Source organism: Corvus brachyrhynchos, unplaced genomic scaffold, assembly GCF_000691975.1.
Source record: "Corvus brachyrhynchos isolate BGI_N302 unplaced genomic scaffold, ASM69197v1 scaffold1, whole genome shotgun sequence".
In the NCBI taxonomy this organism is placed as follows: Eukaryota; Metazoa; Chordata; class Aves; order Passeriformes; family Corvidae; genus Corvus; species Corvus brachyrhynchos.
In genome coordinates this window covers 9,751,747-9,771,530 of record NW_008237222.1, presented here as the reverse complement: position 1 = coordinate 9,771,530, position 19,784 = coordinate 9,751,747, and the positions used below count along the sequence as shown (strand labels likewise).

The 19,784-nt window shown below is 37.7% G+C and overlaps 1 protein-coding gene across 2 annotated transcripts in view; it reads right to left on the bottom strand.

The window, feature by feature from the left end:
- PPP2R5C (protein phosphatase 2 regulatory subunit B'gamma) overlaps positions 1 to 19,784 on the bottom strand; it is a 77,691-nt gene that overhangs the window by 30,522 nt on the left and 27,385 nt on the right. The window contains exon 2 of one of the 2 annotated variants that reach the window (XM_008629759.2): positions 19,576 to 19,699. The exons of the other annotated variant lie outside the window; for it this stretch is intronic. Coding sequence (XP_008627981.1) covers positions 19,576 to 19,669 — 94 coding nt within the window. The 5' untranslated portion in view covers positions 19,670 to 19,699. The remainder of the gene's footprint in view (positions 1 to 19,575; positions 19,700 to 19,784) is intronic. 2 annotated transcript variants of the gene reach the window in all.

Below are 19,784 nucleotides of genomic sequence, written 5' to 3'. Positions count from 1 at the left end.
ATAACAAAGCTGGAATAGCTCCTCTCTCTCAAAGAGAAGTTGCTTTGAAAAGTATTTTTGTTATAATAAACCTGGAAGACTTATTTGGTCTAAAACAGCTGGCAATTTTTTTTAAAGTTACATGCACCTAATTGCTCTGAAGAGTAATTCCAGTAAAAAAAACTCTGTAAAGCAATAGCTCTAAAGAACATACGGTATAAAAATGTAGCATTCATGAAAGAAACCACAACCAGTTAGACTTCAGTGTCACCAAGACACCTGAGACAGTGAAGAATTCTAGAAGTAGAAACAAGGTGCTAGATAACAGGTGTCCTTATGCAGAGCAACAACTTTCTGACAAATAAACCAAAATTCCTGTCCAGTGCCGTGAACAAAGCTAGACAAATTTGGTATTTGAATACCCATGCTTTTGTTTATTTGAATTAAAAACCTATAGTAATGAATAATTTCTCCTGAGAAAATATCAAAAAAGTAATTAATTGAGCAGTTTGCATACCGAAAGCCAGCCAAATTTATGACCTGAATGTAGAAAGTCTCAGACATACAAAGTGGTTGGAGCGATTACCTTTTCCCAATTAACTGAAAAATGGAAAATGGTTCAACCTGAAGCCTAACAACAGTTACACTCAGGGATATTGTGCTATGAATGCATACTTCACAAAATCCAAAGCCTAAGTACAGACTATAATTATACAAGTAATGGGCATACAATTACAGTGATTACAGTACACAAACTTTAAAGGAGAGGAAGCATTAAAGATGTAATTACCACTAATAGTGAAAGTTAAAGACTGACAACTAAGAGGGTCAAGAAACACCCTCAACTAGGAAAGCCAACTCCCTTGCCATTTATTCTGAAGTGGCTTAACTATTTTAAGTACCCCAGTCACCCTCATTATTTGAGAGATCTTCTTTATATAGACTGAGAACCATATTCCTAATGAACTGTGTTTTGTTTATTTGGGTGAGACACAACCCCCTCTAGAAGCGTTCATCCACAGCTTTAAAGTGTCTGGACCTCACATCTCTTCTAGTATTTGTCTGGAGTAGTTGCCATGAAACCAGGATCATCCCTACTTTTAAGGTTTGAAAGGATTATTTCAGCATGACACCAAGCAGAAAGTGGTTAAGAAGCTGACTTGAGTAGCCCATAATTTTTGTGCAGAGCATGTGTGCACACCTGCAGAGCAACTCTGGGACACCCAACAAGTCATTTATCCTCAGCCATGTGCCAGGGGCTATCTGGTTACGTTCTTTCAGTTAACTGCATGCCGATTTCTAAATCGCCTTCCACTTCAATTAAGCGATAACCCCTCACTTCCATTTGCTTCATTAACTGGCATAAAACAAAGTCCCAGGAAAACAAAAGTTCAACTCTCCGTCTCTCTCCGGAGAAAGAAAAAGGAGCCGAAAAAAACTGGCCGAAAGCAAGCAGGGCGCTTTCCCCACTCTTGCTCCACTGCCGCAGCTGAACACAGAGCCCTCGCTATCTCTGTGTCCTTGAAAACATGAAAACAAACTGCTTACAAAGTTCCCTCGGTTTTGTCTCTCCCCCCTCTCAGGCTCAGTTTAAAGGCACAGAAAGGCACAAAATTGTTTTCTGGGCATGGGGAAGCGATAGGGGATACACATCACAAAGTCACCCCAAGACACTGACATTAAGGAAAAAAATTCCCTACTTGTGCAACTCTGGTGCTCCATTCCCCAGTGACTGTGGGAAGGTTATAATTATTCAGAAGCTACTCCTTAAAATTACAGCAGAACTGATACTTAGAGCTATTCACTGAGCAATGTTTTTTAAAAAAAACCCCAAACACCATCACTCCAAATCCAACCAAACCAAACCAAATCCCCATATATTCTGCTTCCTTCCCCCAACTGGTGCCAACTATTTACATAATTTTCACAGGACTTGCGTCTAAACAGTAGCAGTAGAATAATCTTCAGACTTCTTATTCACTCCAAACACTTATCCCTATCAGTACTCATACCTTAAGTGAGTACTATTTCTGGTCTTCCACTGGAACAGAAGAACATTTTTTCATAATCCCAAAGAAGGTCAGTCTTATATTTGGATTGAATGTCCATCAGTTCCTGACACAGCTTTACAGAAATTTGTTACGGCATGTTTTATGCCTAAGCCTGCATCATTTATCCTACTGTCCCTTTTGTAAGGGAGAAATATACACTGGAAAAAGTATCAAAAGATGGTAGGTATTATGAGAACAAGGTAAGTCTCTGGGCCAGAGAGATCAGCTTTTTGTCTTGATTGGGTTTTTCAGAGTTTTTTTGCTTACAATCACAGGATAACTGTTGGATCAAGTTACACAACCTAGAGATATCCAAGTTCTGCCCCTTCTGTTTAACAGTATCAATACAGAAATAGCTATTCTGCTTAAAATTTTCAACATAATCTTAGTCTGTGGCCTTGCCAGACTTGTCTATATACTGATGAGTATAAGTTACTTTCCACTTTACAACTGATACTAGCTGTGCTTTTATTATCAGATTAACTAGACCAGTATCTCACTCTGAAAGGCAGCACTTTCAGTCCATATTTCAGTTTGAAACAGCAAGGTAAAGATCAGGTACTCAGCTACCAAGTGCCTTAGCAGAACACAAAAAATTAGCCGGAAAAGCTGGAATTCCAACACTGAACTCTGTATGGAAACAGATTCCTTGGAAGCTTCAGGCATGTCTTCAGCAACTCCTATTGTGTGAGTTCACTGCAAACAGACCTCACACCGGTAGCTGTCCTAGACCTCATGTGATTCTCAGCCAGGATGTGGCATCGGTTTGCACCCAGCAGCTACCACCTCCACCTTTTCTTTTGTAATGTACAGACTAGCTAAAGAACTAAAACACTGCTAATATTCTAACAAATCAAGATGTTCCCTGTCTTCATATTAAAACAATTTTTTTCTGGTTTTAAAGAAAATTAGCGAGACTAAAAATAAACCAGAGAGCACTGAAGTTCATGTTTTCAGTGCCTGAGCTTATGTTCAGTATTATATGACGCACAAATATTTTTGCCTTGTAGGACTGTAGAGATCTTACTGTTTTCTCAATTATATTTTTTATGTTCCTTCAAATCTAAAAATTATATTTTTATGTTTATGTTGTAATTGTGACATAACTGGGCACTGATGATAGATCCATTCCCTACCTTTTTCATTGAAGCCCATTTTTCTGTGACAACAGTATAATGTAATAGTTCCTGAATGGAGGACAAAAGGCAAGTCAGGGAAAGTGGGTGACCCAGAGCTTTCACATAAAACAGCTGATTTCTAGTACAGATTGGAACCGAAATAAAGGTATAATTTCAAGTTTTAGGTCATGTCCTGACACAGAGAAGAGCTGATGCAATTCCTATCACAAAACACAATTTGTGGCCAATAAAACTCACTATGTTCCATCATTTTGAAAGCAGAAAACAAGAGACATGGTTGACAACTTGCAAAAAATACATTCACAAGACAAAATTAATCTCAGTTGTGCGAATACTTTTTTACCTGCATATAAAAGCTTAGCAGAGGTACCAGATTTGGTTGGCTGACAGCTCCCTATTTCATTGAAAGAAAAGTAGCTCTTTTTTCTTTACAACTGTCAGATATCCACAGCTACCAGTCAGGACTATGTGCACACAGTAAATAAAACTCCTCTCATTTCAGATGGGCAGCTAGATTTTTTTCATACAGAAACACACACACAAGTTTAAGCCAAAGAGTATCATCACACAAAAGAGAAGGAGCATGTGCAAAAACAAGGTCACAGAAAAAAAACCCATAAACCATTGCTGAAAGTAACTGCTTCTTTAATACACTGGTATAGAGCAAAAGCCCAAGCACGTAGGATGACTCCTGCTTGCAAGCAGACAATACATCTCATGAAATGTGTCTGCAACCCTAATGAAGGACTAGAATTGTTAACTAGTTGGAAAAACAACACTTAACTGTCAAGCAGTGTACTATCCAGAAGATATCCCTAAATTTATTGGTCACGTGGTCCCTTCTGCTGGTCAGAAGTATAGTGCATTTCAATTTTGATGTTCATTGGCAAAAATCGCAGCATTAAAGCTTTAGTCAAGCTTTGTAATATGCCCTGTATAGTTGGACTTCAACACGGGGAGTCAAGTATCTTGCAATGTTCTCTTAAAACATTTCAGCTGACAATACCATGGCAGCATTTTTTCAAAGAATAGAGTTCAGTGCCTTGAGTAAGAGAAATGGAAATTGCCAGACACGAAGGCAGAGGAGCTACACGGTATGGAAAGAACATCATCTGTCAAAACATGGGTTTACCAGAACTAGCACTTCTTCCAAAACTAGTGGTCAAGTCCTTAAAAATGAGAAGAATCAGAAAAAAACCAGAAAAAATATTATAAAAGCTGAAGGAACATTTGATAAAATTCCATTTAAAATATTTACCTTATTTTGAAACAGTTTAATTACCATCCTAATTCAAAGCAAGAAACACTATTCTGGAATGATTTTTATTGCATTTCTATTATGTGACAAACTTTATAGTTTTCAGTGATTTTATTGAAATTGTGATGACAATAATTAACACTAATTAAAGGTGACAGTCTCCCATTAACAGAATTGTATCCTAACACATGATATTGGAAATAAGTGGGTGGCACATGGAAGAAAACTTCCAACTCATGCATGAACAAATTTAATTAAAGCTATTACTTCTAGCAGCATATTAAAAAACCCACAAGGAATACAAGAAAGTACTATAATTACACACAATGCATTTTATACTATAAGTAGCAACTCTAGTAGTGGGAGTTTGGCTCCAGATAACTCAAAGCAGGCAAGATGTTGTATGGATACACTGGACTAACAAATAGATAGAAAATACTGCTGTTTATATTGTTTTATTTACTGACCCTGCAGAAACATTTCTTCACCAAAAGAAATGCTTAAAAGAAGAAAAATTACCACAGTGTCCAAAGCCACAGGAACACTCACGGAAAAACAGAGTGCTAGTACTAAGCTCAAGAGAGCACCGCATATAAACATTTTAAGTGGCACAGAACAGGAAGGAACTTCTGTTTCTTATCTCACTGTTGAAGATAAAGGGATGTACATGTCAGTGTTGTAAAGTGTCGTAAAGAATACAGGCTACTCTAAAAGAATTGAGCTGTAAGTTTAAGGTCTTTCTCCAATTACCATGTAGGAGACCTGTAAACCTGCTTTTTTTTTTTTTTTGAAACACTTAACACATTTCTGATCAGAAACAGGACACTGAAGAGTACTTTGTCTCATCTACAACAAGCTCATGACTCCCAAACAACTCCTGATCAGTAATTAAAAATATTTTACAGGTACTTAGAGCTTCCATAAGGATTACAAGAAAACACTTAAGTATTCCAACCAGTTATTATCATAGTAAAGTTATTTTGTTCAAGGCCAGTTAGAAGGTGAGCTGAGAAGAGTAGGTGGGTGCACAAGCGAAGTTTCCAGTCTCAGGAAGTAATTAAGACAGTGAACCAAAACTTCCAAAGTGCATCCTTCATCTGCATCAGCTGCCCTGATGCAGCCCCATGATGTTCAGTACCTGTGCAGGTACTCCAGAGACAGGAGAATGAGAACCGGCTGCAATTACAGCTGCTAATGTCAACTCCTCTGCACCCAAGGAACTAAACTGCTGCCAGAAATACCTTTTGGCTGTTCTTCAGATAACAGAAATTTGTAACTGGAAAAAACCCTGCCTTTCATCTCCCTGTATTTGGAGAAATTACACTGTTCTTATCTGCCACTGTTTCACATTTTCACCTGAAAAGCTGACACCCAAAATGTGATAGATACACAAAATATAGTAACTACTTCCCTAAATACTGACAGAAAATAAGGTTTAAAAACAATACTTTATAAATATGTGGCACATTTTCTACCTAAAATCCAAAAGCAAGCTGCTTTTTATTTAATTTTCAAGTAGCTCAATTTCTTGGACATTGAGGTACTCCATCTTATTTAAAGATGTCTTCTTACCATCAAACAAGTTCTGTGTAGTAATACACATTTGAGCTTTAAATTAATAAAGCAACAGCACTGACACTGTTTCTATGCCAATCTTCAGCCTAGATGAAGCTGTAACTTCACTTACAATAAAAAAGTTATTTCACCTATGACAGCTTGTGTATGAAAATAGCCTTAATCATGTGCCCAGCTCCAGGGTCCCTGACACAGGAAGGACAGGGACCTGCTGGAGTGAGTCCAGAAAAGGGTGATGAAGATGCTCCGAGGGCTGGAGCACCTCATTTGTGAAGACAGGATGTGGGAGCTGGGGTTCTTCTGGATATAAGAAGAGTCTGGGGAGACGGAGACCTTATAGCACCTTCCAGTATGTAAAGGGGCTACAAGGGAGCTAAGAGGGACTTTTGACAAGGGAGTGGAGTGACAGGACAAGGGGTAATGGCTTTAAACTGACAGAGGGCAGGTTTAGTCCAGATATTAGGAAGAAATTCTTTACTGCAAGGGTGGCGAGGCACTGGAACAGGCTGGGCTGAGAAGCTGTGCATGCCCATCCCTGGAAGTGTTCAAGGCCAGGTTAGATGGGGTTCTGAGCAACCTGTTCTGGTGGAAGGTGTCCCAGCCCATGGGAGGGGGGTTGGAACTGGATGTTCTTTAAGGTCCCTTCCAATCCAAACCATTTAATGATATAATTCTATGATATTGGGGGGCAAGGCAAGAGCAACATGATGGAATTCATTAAGGTACATAGCATTTAACATTTTTGGTTTCCACATGAAGAAATCTCTTGTCTAAATTATTATTTAAGAGTGACTTCTCATTTGATTATGAGGCTTTTAATGTAATATATTTTTCTGTGTAATGAAAAAAAGAAGGGCTGTTAGAATCAAATGAGCTATTACCAGACTAATTAAATAGCAACTGGAAAAAAGAGAGAGAAAAAAAAAAAGACAACACCTCAAGAACCCCCCAGCTTAAAAGAGCCTGAAAGGAATGGGAAACACATGTTTTGTCAGTCCCATAATGAAGCTCAAAGCAGGTGCTTTACAACACTAATCCCCTCTGAAAGCTCCAGTCCTTGGAGAATCCAGATCTGGTGGCAGCTATCTCCTAACAGGGAGATTACACTGTGGTTTTGAGGATAGAGGAACTAAGTAATGCATTTAACTGTCAAAGATTTAAGATGGGAGATTTTAAGGAATGATTGATAATGAAATAGGAAAAAATGTCTGCTGTAATTTTAAACTATATGGCATAATTTTTGCATATTAAACAACCTGAGACACTGAAATTACTTTTTTCCAGGTGTATATCATGTCTAATGATGATAAGAGTAGATCAACAGTGAATAATATACACACCAAATTAGCTAATGATTTTTCAAAAGCAGACCAATGCCATGCTGAACTAAGCTCTTGCTTTACAAAGAGTTTTATCAGAAGTCAACTGTTTTATTAGAAGCCATGTGAAATTTTAAAAATATTTCTCTAAACTATGATTACAAATATCCTCTTAAAGATTTTTACACTATATTAAAACGTTTAAAAACAAAGTGAAAAGTGAAAGTGATAACTCTATAAATATTTCAAAAGCAATGTAGCATAAAGAGGAAAACAGGAATGCTTATACAGGAAATGACATGTGAAACAAGCTGAAATGGGCTTGAACTAATGAAATGGAAATTCTACCTGAAAATTAGGGAGAAAAATGGCAAGGAGGTTAATCAAATAGACAATGGAAGAAAAAAAGTGTCCTAACAGGGAATGAGAGAAACCAGACAACTCTCAGTAAAGCTTTCTGGCACACATACAGTTAATATGACAGCAAATCTAACTTTTATATACAAAACACTAGGAGAAAACCCCTCAATTCCATAGCCACTAGAGTGTGTTTGAATCCATTCTCATGGAGTAGTACAAACCAAATTATCCTACATCTTCAAATGTGTTTGAAAACTTTAAAATCGGTTTTAAATATATGTCACAGCCTCTGAGAAAATGAAGCACTACTCTCATGAGGCTAGACCAGAATTATGTTCTGTATCATAACTGAAGTGCATGGTGTAACTTAGAAGAAGATTTATATTAAGTAAACTGAAGAAACACATGAACGACTGAATAAACTCTGCCACTTTGGATGCTTGGATGAAATAAGTATCAGCTTATCAAGCCTAACCATCTGCTATAAGCAAATGGGCTGTTTCCTTAAACACACCCGAACTCCACACACCAACCCCTAATTCTAGTCAGATACTGCTCTGAATCTGAGTAACCTGTCAATCAACAGTACCTGTCACACATCCATGATAAATACAATTCAAAGAACACTCAACTGGCAAAATGTAAAATAACTTGGTTCCTTCTCCAGAGCCTGTTAGTCTGCCTCCACCTCTCCTCACTCCCTGTACACATTTGCTAACCCTGGGAGCTACTGCTTGCTTTCTGTTGGATGCTTCTGAATGACAAAATAGGCGAACTTCATGACGACACTTGGAAGAATCATTAACAGGTATCACAAGCTGGGTCATGTGTAGGCTTAGAGATAGATGACACAATAAATTACGAAGCAGGAAGAAAAGCCCCCCCCCCACCTTGGCTTTCCTGTGATTAAACTGGTATGTTTCACACTCTAACCTAAAGCAAATGCCCAGCCCTCATGCAGGAACTTTAGTTAAGTTATAAGCACTTCCTTGCTTGTCTGAAACAAACATTTATTTGAAATTAACAAAAACTTCCATAAACCTTCCTTGATGACAACCCTGACTTAGTTTTCTAAATTCTCCAATCTATTTAAAATTAGAAATAGGAAGGGTAAGTCTTTTTTCATAGAAAGAGCTTAAACAGCACAGGTCACACTGAGCTTGAGATGCAAACTAAGGTCCTGAATGGCTGACCAACATTTAAAATCATCCCAAATTGTCACACATTATTTTGTAATGATATGCAAGAGTGTTTAAACCAGAAATCAACAGGGCTTTTGTGGTTTTCTTGAGATCAATTTCTTAATAGACTTCAATAGACTACAAGTTTATCTTTAGTACAGGTTTTTTTGGTATGCATTTGGTTTTTTTGGGGGTGCTGTGGTAGGGTTTTTGTTTGGTTGGCTTGTTTTCTTCTTTGATTGTTTGGGGTTTTGTTGTTGTTGGTTTTGTTGGTTTGGTTATTTTTTTTTTAAATCCACTGTAAAAACCCCTATCTTTCAATTCAGTGCATAGTTTTCCTCAATTTTTGGCATAAACAACCCTCTCTTAGTCCCACACCCTGTGAAACTTAGCTGCCTTGTGTGAGGTGATACAGGTAAAAGAAATGATCAAGCAGCATAGCAACAATGATTTGGTAAGAAAATAAAAAAATATATTTAGAACTACGTCAGTAACTTGCTTAGATGTCAATGCTGGCCATGTCAAATGCTAAGATCAATTATGAGTAGTTCCCTGTTAGGAAATAAAAATTACTTTCTAAGCAAGGTAAGTTTTGACTCAAAGTAGAAAGCTAATTATGCCCATGTAAAAATCTGCTAAAATACATGCTTTCAACATTTAAGAAGGTTAAAGATGCTATATACCTGCGCACTTGTCAAGAATTAAGCGTGGAATAATTTCCCATTTAACCCAAAAATTATTCCTGCACAATCCAACATTATTTTCCTCATATTTGTGTGAAAACAAGACATATTTGCTTCAGCAGATGTCTTCAGCCTCTGGTCAAACTAATCTTCAGTCTCACAAAGGAATTCAGGAAGAACTGAAAATGTACCTATTAGCAGCAGTGTCCCTAATATTGCTCAGCTGCCAGAAAAGCTGACATTCTGCTGATAATTTCCACTAGATTTCCACCCCTCTCACACAGCAGAAAGAATGAACTGCAGTATGGAATACATTTAAATTGGAGCCTTCAAGAAATCTGTAAATTTACAGGGCACAAACAAACTGATTGGCTGTATTAGCTATGAATCCAAGACTGACTCCCTGCTACATATCCAGAAGTCCTGGACATGTTAAGACATCACACTCCCAGCACATTTCGCCAAATACTCTATTTTATTTACATTTTCCCTTTTAAACAGAAGATCTAACGTGCAATGAAAGCAACTTGTTCTAATTTCTTCCATTTAGCTACAAACTTTAGAATGCTTTATTCTTTAAGATACATTAATGATTACTGAGTTTCCAATAATATGAAGAGAGAAAAGTTATGCAGTAAAATATCTACACTCAAAATTTTGCCTTTGAGAGGATGTGTTATATTCCAATTCAGAAGCCAATAAAATCTTAATTTTGTATTGGAACAAGAACAACTTGGTTTTTATAGCATGCAATTAACTTTAAGACAGTCCTCAAAAAACCTCTGTGCATCAATTTTTGGATTTTAAGACAGTTTATATAGAAGATTAGATGTAATAAGAGCAAAAGATACAAAAATATTCTGGGAATAGGTCAGAAGAAAGATTCTAGTGTTAAGACTAGTTTGTTTGGAAAACTTTTTTGAAGAAAAACTTACTGCACCCAACGAACAGACACCACATTTTTTTTGCAGGCTTTGATAATTTTGTTCAAGTTTTCTTTCCAACATGACTTGAATGAACACAGGATACCTTTGAAACACCACTGACATTGTTATCCATTCACTTTAAATATAAAAGCAGTAACAGAATTTGGTTCTAGAGGCTGTGTGAAGCCACACAGCTGGTAGCTTTAATCCAAAATGCAAACTAAAAACCATCCATAAAAATCCCTAAAATGAAAAAGTGCTTCAAATGAATAGATTTCTAAAAACAACTAGAAAAGTCACAAATGAACAATTTTAAAATTAGTTTTTAAATTTTACATTAATGTATAATTTTTTCCTTTGTGTAACTTACAAAGAACATATTTACTTCATAAAATTCATATCACTCTTAGTAACAAGAGCAATTATGAAAATTGACAGAAACTGTCACTTCCACTACTGATAACAACCCAGACTCAGACCGCACCCTGAAGTTTAACGATACTTTTATAAAAGAAAGCTTAATTGGCAAGTTATAGCAGAAATGGTACCACATGATTTGATGTGCATTAAGTGGAATTGATTAGAGGATGTGCGGATGTGGCTTGAAAACATCACGCACCCAACATGGCATTTATCTCAGTTTTATCACTTGAGACAGGATGGTGCACACAGGGCAGGCACCGGCTTCGTGAGGCTGCTGAGACTCTGCTTTCACTGATAATGAGCTGTCCACCTTCAGCATGAAGGTTAGAGCATAAAAGCCACCTCCCCCAGATGAACATCCTGTCTGCATATGATGCAAATAATCCCGTATCTATTAAATATTGCTGGTGCTCACTTAATCTGTGTGGTTTACATTGCAGTTTCAGCAGCTAACAGTATTTGATAGCACACAGTGATGCCTTAGGTTTGGAGAATTAACCCTGATATGCAAATGGACCAAACTTACAAAAGTGTGAAAAACCCGTGACTCAGCATCCATCTTGGGTGGAGGCTTTTGACTGCCCAAGGTGTACCTTTGAAGGCCCTTCAAATAAATACCTGCTTTTATTCTCTTAATCTTGTATAGCCTCTGTTTTCAGGTAGCCACTTCAAGGCATCAGTTCAATGAATTAGCTGATTTTACAGAAGTCTCAATTAATTATTAGGAGCTTCAAACAGAAGTGAAAAAAGAAGTTTTCCACAGAAACAGACGATACGTAACTTTAACCTTAAAATGTATTTCACAGCAACCATTACAAATGTATGAATAAAAATTTGAGGGCATACATTCTTGCTTCCTTGAAAGGGCATGCACATTACTCCATGAGTCAGTAAATGTAATGTAAAAATTCCAGCTGACTACCTTCCTATAATTTCCTGGTATTTTTAGCTCAACAAAAAGTCCCCTCTAGAGACATTTTACAGTCATGCCCTTAGGTATTTTACATGTAGTGTTAACACTTAACATCCTCATTTTTCCAGCAGAAGAACCTATACATGCACTCTTCATATGGGCAAGGGGTCTATACAACCCAACGAAGTCAAGAAAGGAGCGACAAAGAACAAAGAGTAAAAGCAGCAGCAAGGTAAAATACACTCTGATAGAAAGTGATGCATGGTGAAAAGTTAATAAGCATGTCACCATGTTAAAGGCAGCAGGAAATATAATTAAGCAACCTCCTTTAAATCTGTTCTTGGTCAAGTATTAAAAACACTCCCCCATGAGTTTCTTTGGTAGATACATTAAAACCCCATCAGTCTATGTCTGGCAATGTCTGAATGTCCTTCCAAAAGATCTAGCAAAACAGTACAAGAAGTAATACAATAACAGAACTATTTGTACCAATATCAGTCCTTTGATAATTCAGGTGATTATCTTATACTAACAGATAAAAAAACTTTTCATAATTTCATATATACAAGAAGCCTAGGTTCATTAAGAATAGAACTGCTGCTTGTCCTTGAGGAAGATGGCCTTGCTTTCTCCTTTTCGAGGCAACACTTTTGAAAGAAACAGTGGGTGGGTTTCAAAGCTAACAATTAAGTGTACAAGTCATTAAGCAATGTTAAGGAGCAGCAGTGGCTGAGAATTTTCTATGAGAAATCGGAAACTTTTGGCAAGATGGATGACTATTAACTCCAGGAGTCAAGCCATGTACCAATGGAGTCCAGGTAGCTTGGTAGGCAGGTAACAGCCCAAACACAAGGTTAATACCTGTTCTCATCCCTTCAGGTTACCAAATTATAATTGGCTAATGGGGGAGAAAAGGGAAGAACAAGCATTTTCATCTCCTTTAAATCTCAACTGAGGTTTATCCAAGTTATATGAGCTATTAGACGCAAACCTGACAACAACTATGACACACAAAGCAGGATAGAACATGTGTGCTGACCATGGGAAACCCCATTTATTGGATTGGCAGGGCTAAAAAAAGTTTTGAAGGTCTTTTGCATAGAAATACTTCCACACAGGTACAAACAAGCCTTCCATTTTAAAATTTAAATCCACTCAAAGAGAATTAACACAATTCATCACTACTATGGAAGCATCTCTGAAGAAAATGAAGATGTCTCCTCTATGTACCTTTCCTCCCAGGAAGACTTTGCTCACTTCTCTCAACAAGGAGCGACTGTACCTTAAATGTTAACTGAATTTAACTAAGCTAAAAAAATAAAGAAAATTAAGATTTAAATAAACATACATCCCCAGACCAAGTAAGTTCATCATCCTAAAAATACCTACTTATGTGGAAGGTGCAAGATGCATGTGCAGGTGAGTATTACAGTTACACAGAAAATACAAAAGGAATAAACCAGATTCATTTTCTGCTGCAGAATATGCTAAGAGGAAAAAACCAGTATCATGAAAGGTAACGTTGAGATTTTTAGGTATGCTTTTACAATCAGCATAGGCCAGTTTCAGAGTATAATAAAATATTAATACCCTACCCCCAAAATGGCAAACTCAGCATAGGTAAAGGAAATTATGCTTGAAATGTATCAAATTCTTGGAAAGTATTAGAAAGTTGGTAAGTGCCAATTATCCTGGTACTTTTATATTTTTAACAGGATGTTGTTATAATGCAGGAAGATTACTACAAATGTTGTACGGATGTGTTAGAAATGACGCTGTTCAACATTTTCATAAACACCACAGAAGATGAATAGCAAGGTCACACAGTTTGTTAAAAGCTGTACTCACTGTCAGTTCAAACTTGTTAAAAAAAATCTAGAGAAAAACCTCACGATACTGAGCAAATTAATTCAATCTATTAGATCTTTCCAAAAGCTGATAAATGTAAAGAAATGTGGGTGAAATAGCTGCCTGCATACATTTATTAATTCTAGCTTACTCAGAAGAGTTATGGACTGCTGCTGAGCTCCTAACTGAAGATTTAGAAATGAACAAAACATCCTTTTAGCATGCCAGTATTTTTAATACTGCATGCAGTTCCAGTCATTCATCTTTAACAGTTTGCTAAAACATGGTAAGAATAATTTAAAACACCATTAACACCAAAACCTGAAAATTAACAGAGGTAAAAGTACTACTAATAGGCATGCTAGCACCAAGCATATGAAAGTCTGCCTTAGTAACTACAGAGAAAAGACAACGGGAAAAGAGAGAGCTTACAGCAAGATTATTGCTCTTTGAACTTAAAAAGTACTTTAAAATTGATAATTTGATATTTTAAGTCACAGCAAGGCCAGTCATTTTTTGGTCCCACAAGCACCAAAGAATGACAGAACCATAGAATAATCTTCACCAAAAGGGACAGTCGTTTCTGCTAGTCTAATCCCCCACTACATAAACCCAGCTGCTCTCAGCATTGTCCAGTCGAACTACCTCCAAGCACAGAGATTTCACAGCCCCTTCTGGAATCTTGTTCCAGCTTTTAACCAATGTTATGGTGAAAATATTTTCACCTTGTGTACAATTGCAATCTCCAGTGTTTGCAAACTCATATTGCTTACTTCTCATTCATTTAGTGTGGATGTCTGAGAAGAGCCTGGCTCTGTGCTCTACACCCTCCCATCAGTTAGTCAAAGATCAAATCTCCCCTTAACCTTCCTTCCTTCAGGCCAAACAAATCCAGTTCTTTCAGCCTCCTTTGTACATCATGAGGTAAATGGTTACTGTTCTTCATGCTGAGTTTGGTCTGTACTACTTCTGAAGTGTGAGCTTTGGGCTTTGCTCCCCTTTAATTAAAAATGGATAATTGTTTAATCTTGTTTTAGCTCAGATACAATTCCTGCAAAGCAACAGTCTAGCAACAGTTTTTAGCAAGTGTGGTTAGACAGAAGTATCTTCAGGTCAATTATTTTTCAAGACAAAGAAACACACGATGGATTCTTTCTAAAATGAAAGACTTTTTCCTTTAAGAAAAAGCAATGATCTTTCATCACTTTGAGGAACATGCAAATTTCTACCAAAATACTCAGATATTTACATCACAACAACACTATCACTGACATTTTTTGCCCTGGAGAACACTACGTAAAGATGGAATCTGAACTACCTTCCGTGATCCCTCACTCAAGGTGAATATATACAAGGAACACAGAAAAAAATGTACAAAGTTAACATCACATCATCTTTGAAAAAAAGTCAAAGCATCTCCCACAAAATCTAAAGTAACTTAAAAAATGACAAGTCAAATCTGTCAAAAAACATTTGCTGCTCTGGAAGGCAGAGGAGAAGGATGGACAATGAGATATTTGAAATGTTATGGCCTACAGGAAGCATCAGTTTGAGTTAACAAACTATCAGGGTGTTCTCACCCTTCTTCCCACACAACTTTCAGTATGTCTTGCAAAACATCTTGAAAATAATTTTTGAAAAGCATGAACAGACATTACCAGTTCCAGCCAGTCAGCAACTAAGCCATTAAAGTAACCTTTACATTCTGCTAATTCTGCCATTGCAGATCAGGACACAGTTTTATATGTCTTTTGTTCAAATATTTGTCTTGAGTTCATGAAAACATTGGCATCTGGGCTACTTCTACGCTCTGATAAAACAGTATTAAGAGATTTTTCTTATCAACACTGAACTGTATTCCTAATGAAAAACGTCTGCTCCTCCCTGAACATTCATATTCTGCCTACAGAATTAATTACTATTATTTTCTACCTGTTACTGCACTCTGTCCTACAGTTATGGTTTTGAGCAGGACAACACTCAACAGTAAATATGAACTGGTAACTCTGAAGTCTAGTGACAAATGTTTACTGTTTGTCCTAGTCCATGCTGCTTTTTCAGCTACTTCCTCTGCTTGAAGTGCTGAGATGGAAATCAAAATGTTTCCTTTCCCCAAGCCTCACCTTGTTTATGTGGTTCCTCCTGTCAGGGCCTTGATTGCACTTCCACCACCCTAGGGGTTCAGCTTCCAGAAGGGCTCCATAAGGAGGGACGCATCCTGAAAACTTTGCTTCCCTCCTTGCTGTAAAAATGCTAAATGCATAATGCCTATTAACCCTCTGTGCTGTCTTAATGTCATCTTGATAGTTAGTGCCCTGTCGATGTATAAAGATCCTAAAGGAGCTCTCCATGCAGGTGAGTTCCTTTAGCTACATTTGTTTCACAAGGTCAGGTCTTTATCCAAGATCACAAACCACAGTGGTTATTCCATGGCTGTAACAGCTGCTTGAACTGAAACTGTAATTTTCCTGGAAGCTCTATATCTTTCCAATACAACTAAGTTTTCAGTTTATGATGATAATCAGTGGCAATCAACTCAATGCTAACATTCAGCTACCTTTGTACTCTAGGAAGACCAGTGCAGCAGTAGCATAACTTGGACCCCCACAAAAGCCTGCTGCAGACGGAGCAACCAAAGACTCACGACCCCAGCAGGCCAATCACTGAGCCAGTGTTTTCAGCACAAGCAACCAATATACATCAATGGTGCCACACCACTTGCATTTAGTGTGGATTAGGCTCTTTTGGTGCTTGTTATTTTCCACCAATGGGTCAAAAGTCACATTCTGATTTCTACACATTGCTCTGGAACAATTGCCAACAGTCTACAGTTGTGACAAAGGGCATAGTCTTGCAGTACCTGAAGGAAGGAAGGAGAGCAGCTATACTGACACCGAGCAGGGTCAAGTGCACAGTGAAGAAGGACACACCAAGCTGGGTAGCCAACACACCGGGATCCAGATCAGTGAGGCATATGACAGGACAACCATATGGCTGCAACCCAGCTGAGGCAACAACCAACGCCATGGGCCTGAGCTTAAAGACAGCTCCTTAATCAAAGGGGAACCCCAACAAGACTCACAGCTGTTTCCACAGCAGCCTAAGTCAGGATTACATGGCTGCACCATACTCAAGATGACTGAGCACCGGCAGCCAAATGAACTGCTGGAGGATGCGATGTTTGTGGCCGTGACATCTCCTATCCTACAAGTACCTACTATTCCTTCTTTTGGTGATGTTGCAGATACCAATGTCAGCAATGGCAATCAGTAAAATTCTAACATTCTTATTTCCTATTCACAAGACTTTAACATAGTTTTTAAAAAACACCTGCATCTGTTTTTCCAATTGTGTTGTTTCAGCAAAGCTGTAAGCAACCCAGACAACAAAGCTGCTTACAGTTCAGGATGCACAGGAGAAAGGTTCTGATCTGGCATGATATCAGAGCTAGCTGAAAATTTCCTTTTTATTCTGAAACATTACATTCTGCAAACATTACAGGTACAGAAATTGCTTTGGAATTTACTTTGAAAGTAAGATTGCAATTTTTATTTTCAAAGATGCAAGGTTTCACATAGTTTTTTAGAACCAGGACTGAGTTCAAATATGGTAGCTACGTCATCTCAAAATTTTAAAGATTTTATGAAACTGGTGCTTAAGAAATAGTTCTTCTATTTCAACAAACTGTATCTATGACAAACACCCAAGGGGCTTATGGCCCTACCCCCCTCCTTGACCTTGAAGTTTTAGCTCTTACAGTTACCAAGAGGAGCACTTCTACTAGAAATTTAATCCTATATTACAAAAGACGATGCAAAAGGACAACTGTAAAAGCAGCATGCATTGGGACAAACAGTAATAACACGTCAGTAGCCTTCAGAACTACCAGTTAATTTTTACTGCCATTAATTTTGTATGTATTGTTCTGATAGGCTTCATTTTGGAAGGATCAGTACTGGTAGCACCAGTGCAGCTGGCGACGTGAGGTACCCACAAAAAACCCACAGGAACTTCTGCGCACATGTATGTATGTATGGAAGAGATGCTTTGCTCTCCCAATGTCAAAAAACTCCTCTGGGCTATAATACCAGAGACCCATTTTATTTCCTGCCACCTGAAAAATGAAAAACAAACAATCACCCAGTTATTCTTTAATTGCTTAAAAGAAAGTCTACTCTCATAAGCCATTAAAAAACTGAAACCAATGAAACAGAAAAAAACCTATACCACCCAAAAAAAGCCTTAAACCACAAAACCCTTTAACCTCTTATTTACTACTGTATTATTCAGTGCACCAAAAATGTAGGTCTTGGGAAAGTAAATTTCAGAACAGTTTCTCAAAATTCATTGTTTCCACTATTATGTATTTCATTGGAGCAAAGGCAGGATAGGAAGTTCAATGACAAGAACCTTGTTATCATATTGAGACAAAGGATTAAGGACAATCATTGCAACATTTCATCATTCTGACTCCAATCTTGGTTTGTTTTCCTAACTTGCACCTTTAAAAGATGGTGCTTTTCCTCTTCCAAAAGGCAGCATCTAACTGAAAATTAAGATGATTTGTGCAGAGTGAAAAGCAAAGGCTTGTCCACAGGTCAGGCAGTTCCATTTATATTCCCTTGACAACAAGCATAGTCCCCTTATTTGAAATCAAAGGAATTTTATTGCGTTTCTTCCCAGTCACAGATCAAAACTAGTTTTCTAGAATTCTTCCGTTGCCACTTCAGACAGAGAAGGATATGGCTCTTTTAAAAGGTAAAGAGAATTCATAATTTTTAAACACCTGAACACCCATGCTCCTACTTAAAGGAACAGACTTCTGAACAGTTGGGGTTTTATAAACTTTCAAAGCAAAATTTTTTCAATGTATGGAGTATTAATTAAAAAAAAAAAAAAAAAAAAAAAAATCTTTCCAGTACTAACATCTAGCCTATGCCAGTGAAAGCTGAGATGCAAAGGTAATTAAGAACGGTATTAGCTATGTTTCTTGCATACAAATACCATTGTTCAAGGTGTGCTCATCCCAGCTAATACATGTTCTGCCTTCATAAAGTTCTAAACCAGAACCACCCTATGGAAGATATTAAAAAGAAAAAGGCACTGGTTGGTTAAGAGCCAGCTAAAAAAATACACAAAAAACCATCATCACAATGCAAAATTTTACTAAGTAAAAAAATACAGAACAAGAGATACACACTCAATATTATAAAGAAGTGTCATACCAACATGTATTTTCAAATTATATAAAATGTAATTTGCAATGCACTCATTCTATAAACCCAAAAGAATGTATTATGTGAAGAAACTGAACATTCAGAACCGCACAACACAGTAGGCACATAAAAGCTTCCTTGTTAAAGCCAAACCGCATCTCTTCTAGGAAATGCCTTCTAAATACATAAAGGATATTTTCATAGTAAGTGTCACATCTCTTCCCCCCCTTCCTCTCCGACAACACTTCCAATTCTTTTACAAGCTGCAGTGCACTTTAAGGGAGCTCTATCTGAACAATTCAAACAAAAGAAGGCTTTGAAGCACACTAAAGGTTTGACCTTATTCTACAGAAACGGTATAGGGATAACTTGGCTCTTCCCTCCCCCCTCAGTACCTTTCTGGGGTAGTGACTTCACATCCTTTGACATCAGCACAGCTTGGAAGGGGGATGGGAGAGTTACGGCAGAAAGCTGTAAAACCTGCTTTTAACTATGTATGCAATGCCTCCACGAATTCTTAAATCTTCCCCAAACACATTTAATAGAAAATGGGTTTTGCTCTCCGCTGGTTTTATTGCAGCTGTAACAAACCGTGAGGGACTGAGCTACAAAGGACTTCCTGCTCCCCTTCTCCGAGCTCCACAATAGCCATTTATTCGTTCGTCAGAGGGTCTCGATTCACTCTCACACGCACAATAACTCACCTCTAATATGCAAAAGGGCCACGGGCTGGAACGGCCCATTGGAATTGGCTGCGTCAACCACCATCCTGCTGCCAGCTCTGTTACATGTCAACATCTAGGCTCCAGCAGGCACGGCACTGTATTCCTTAAGGCAAGAAACCAGCCTCCATTTTAGTTTAAAAAAAGACAGAAACTGAAGCGTTCTGCAGCTGGAGGGAACTGGCTGGAGA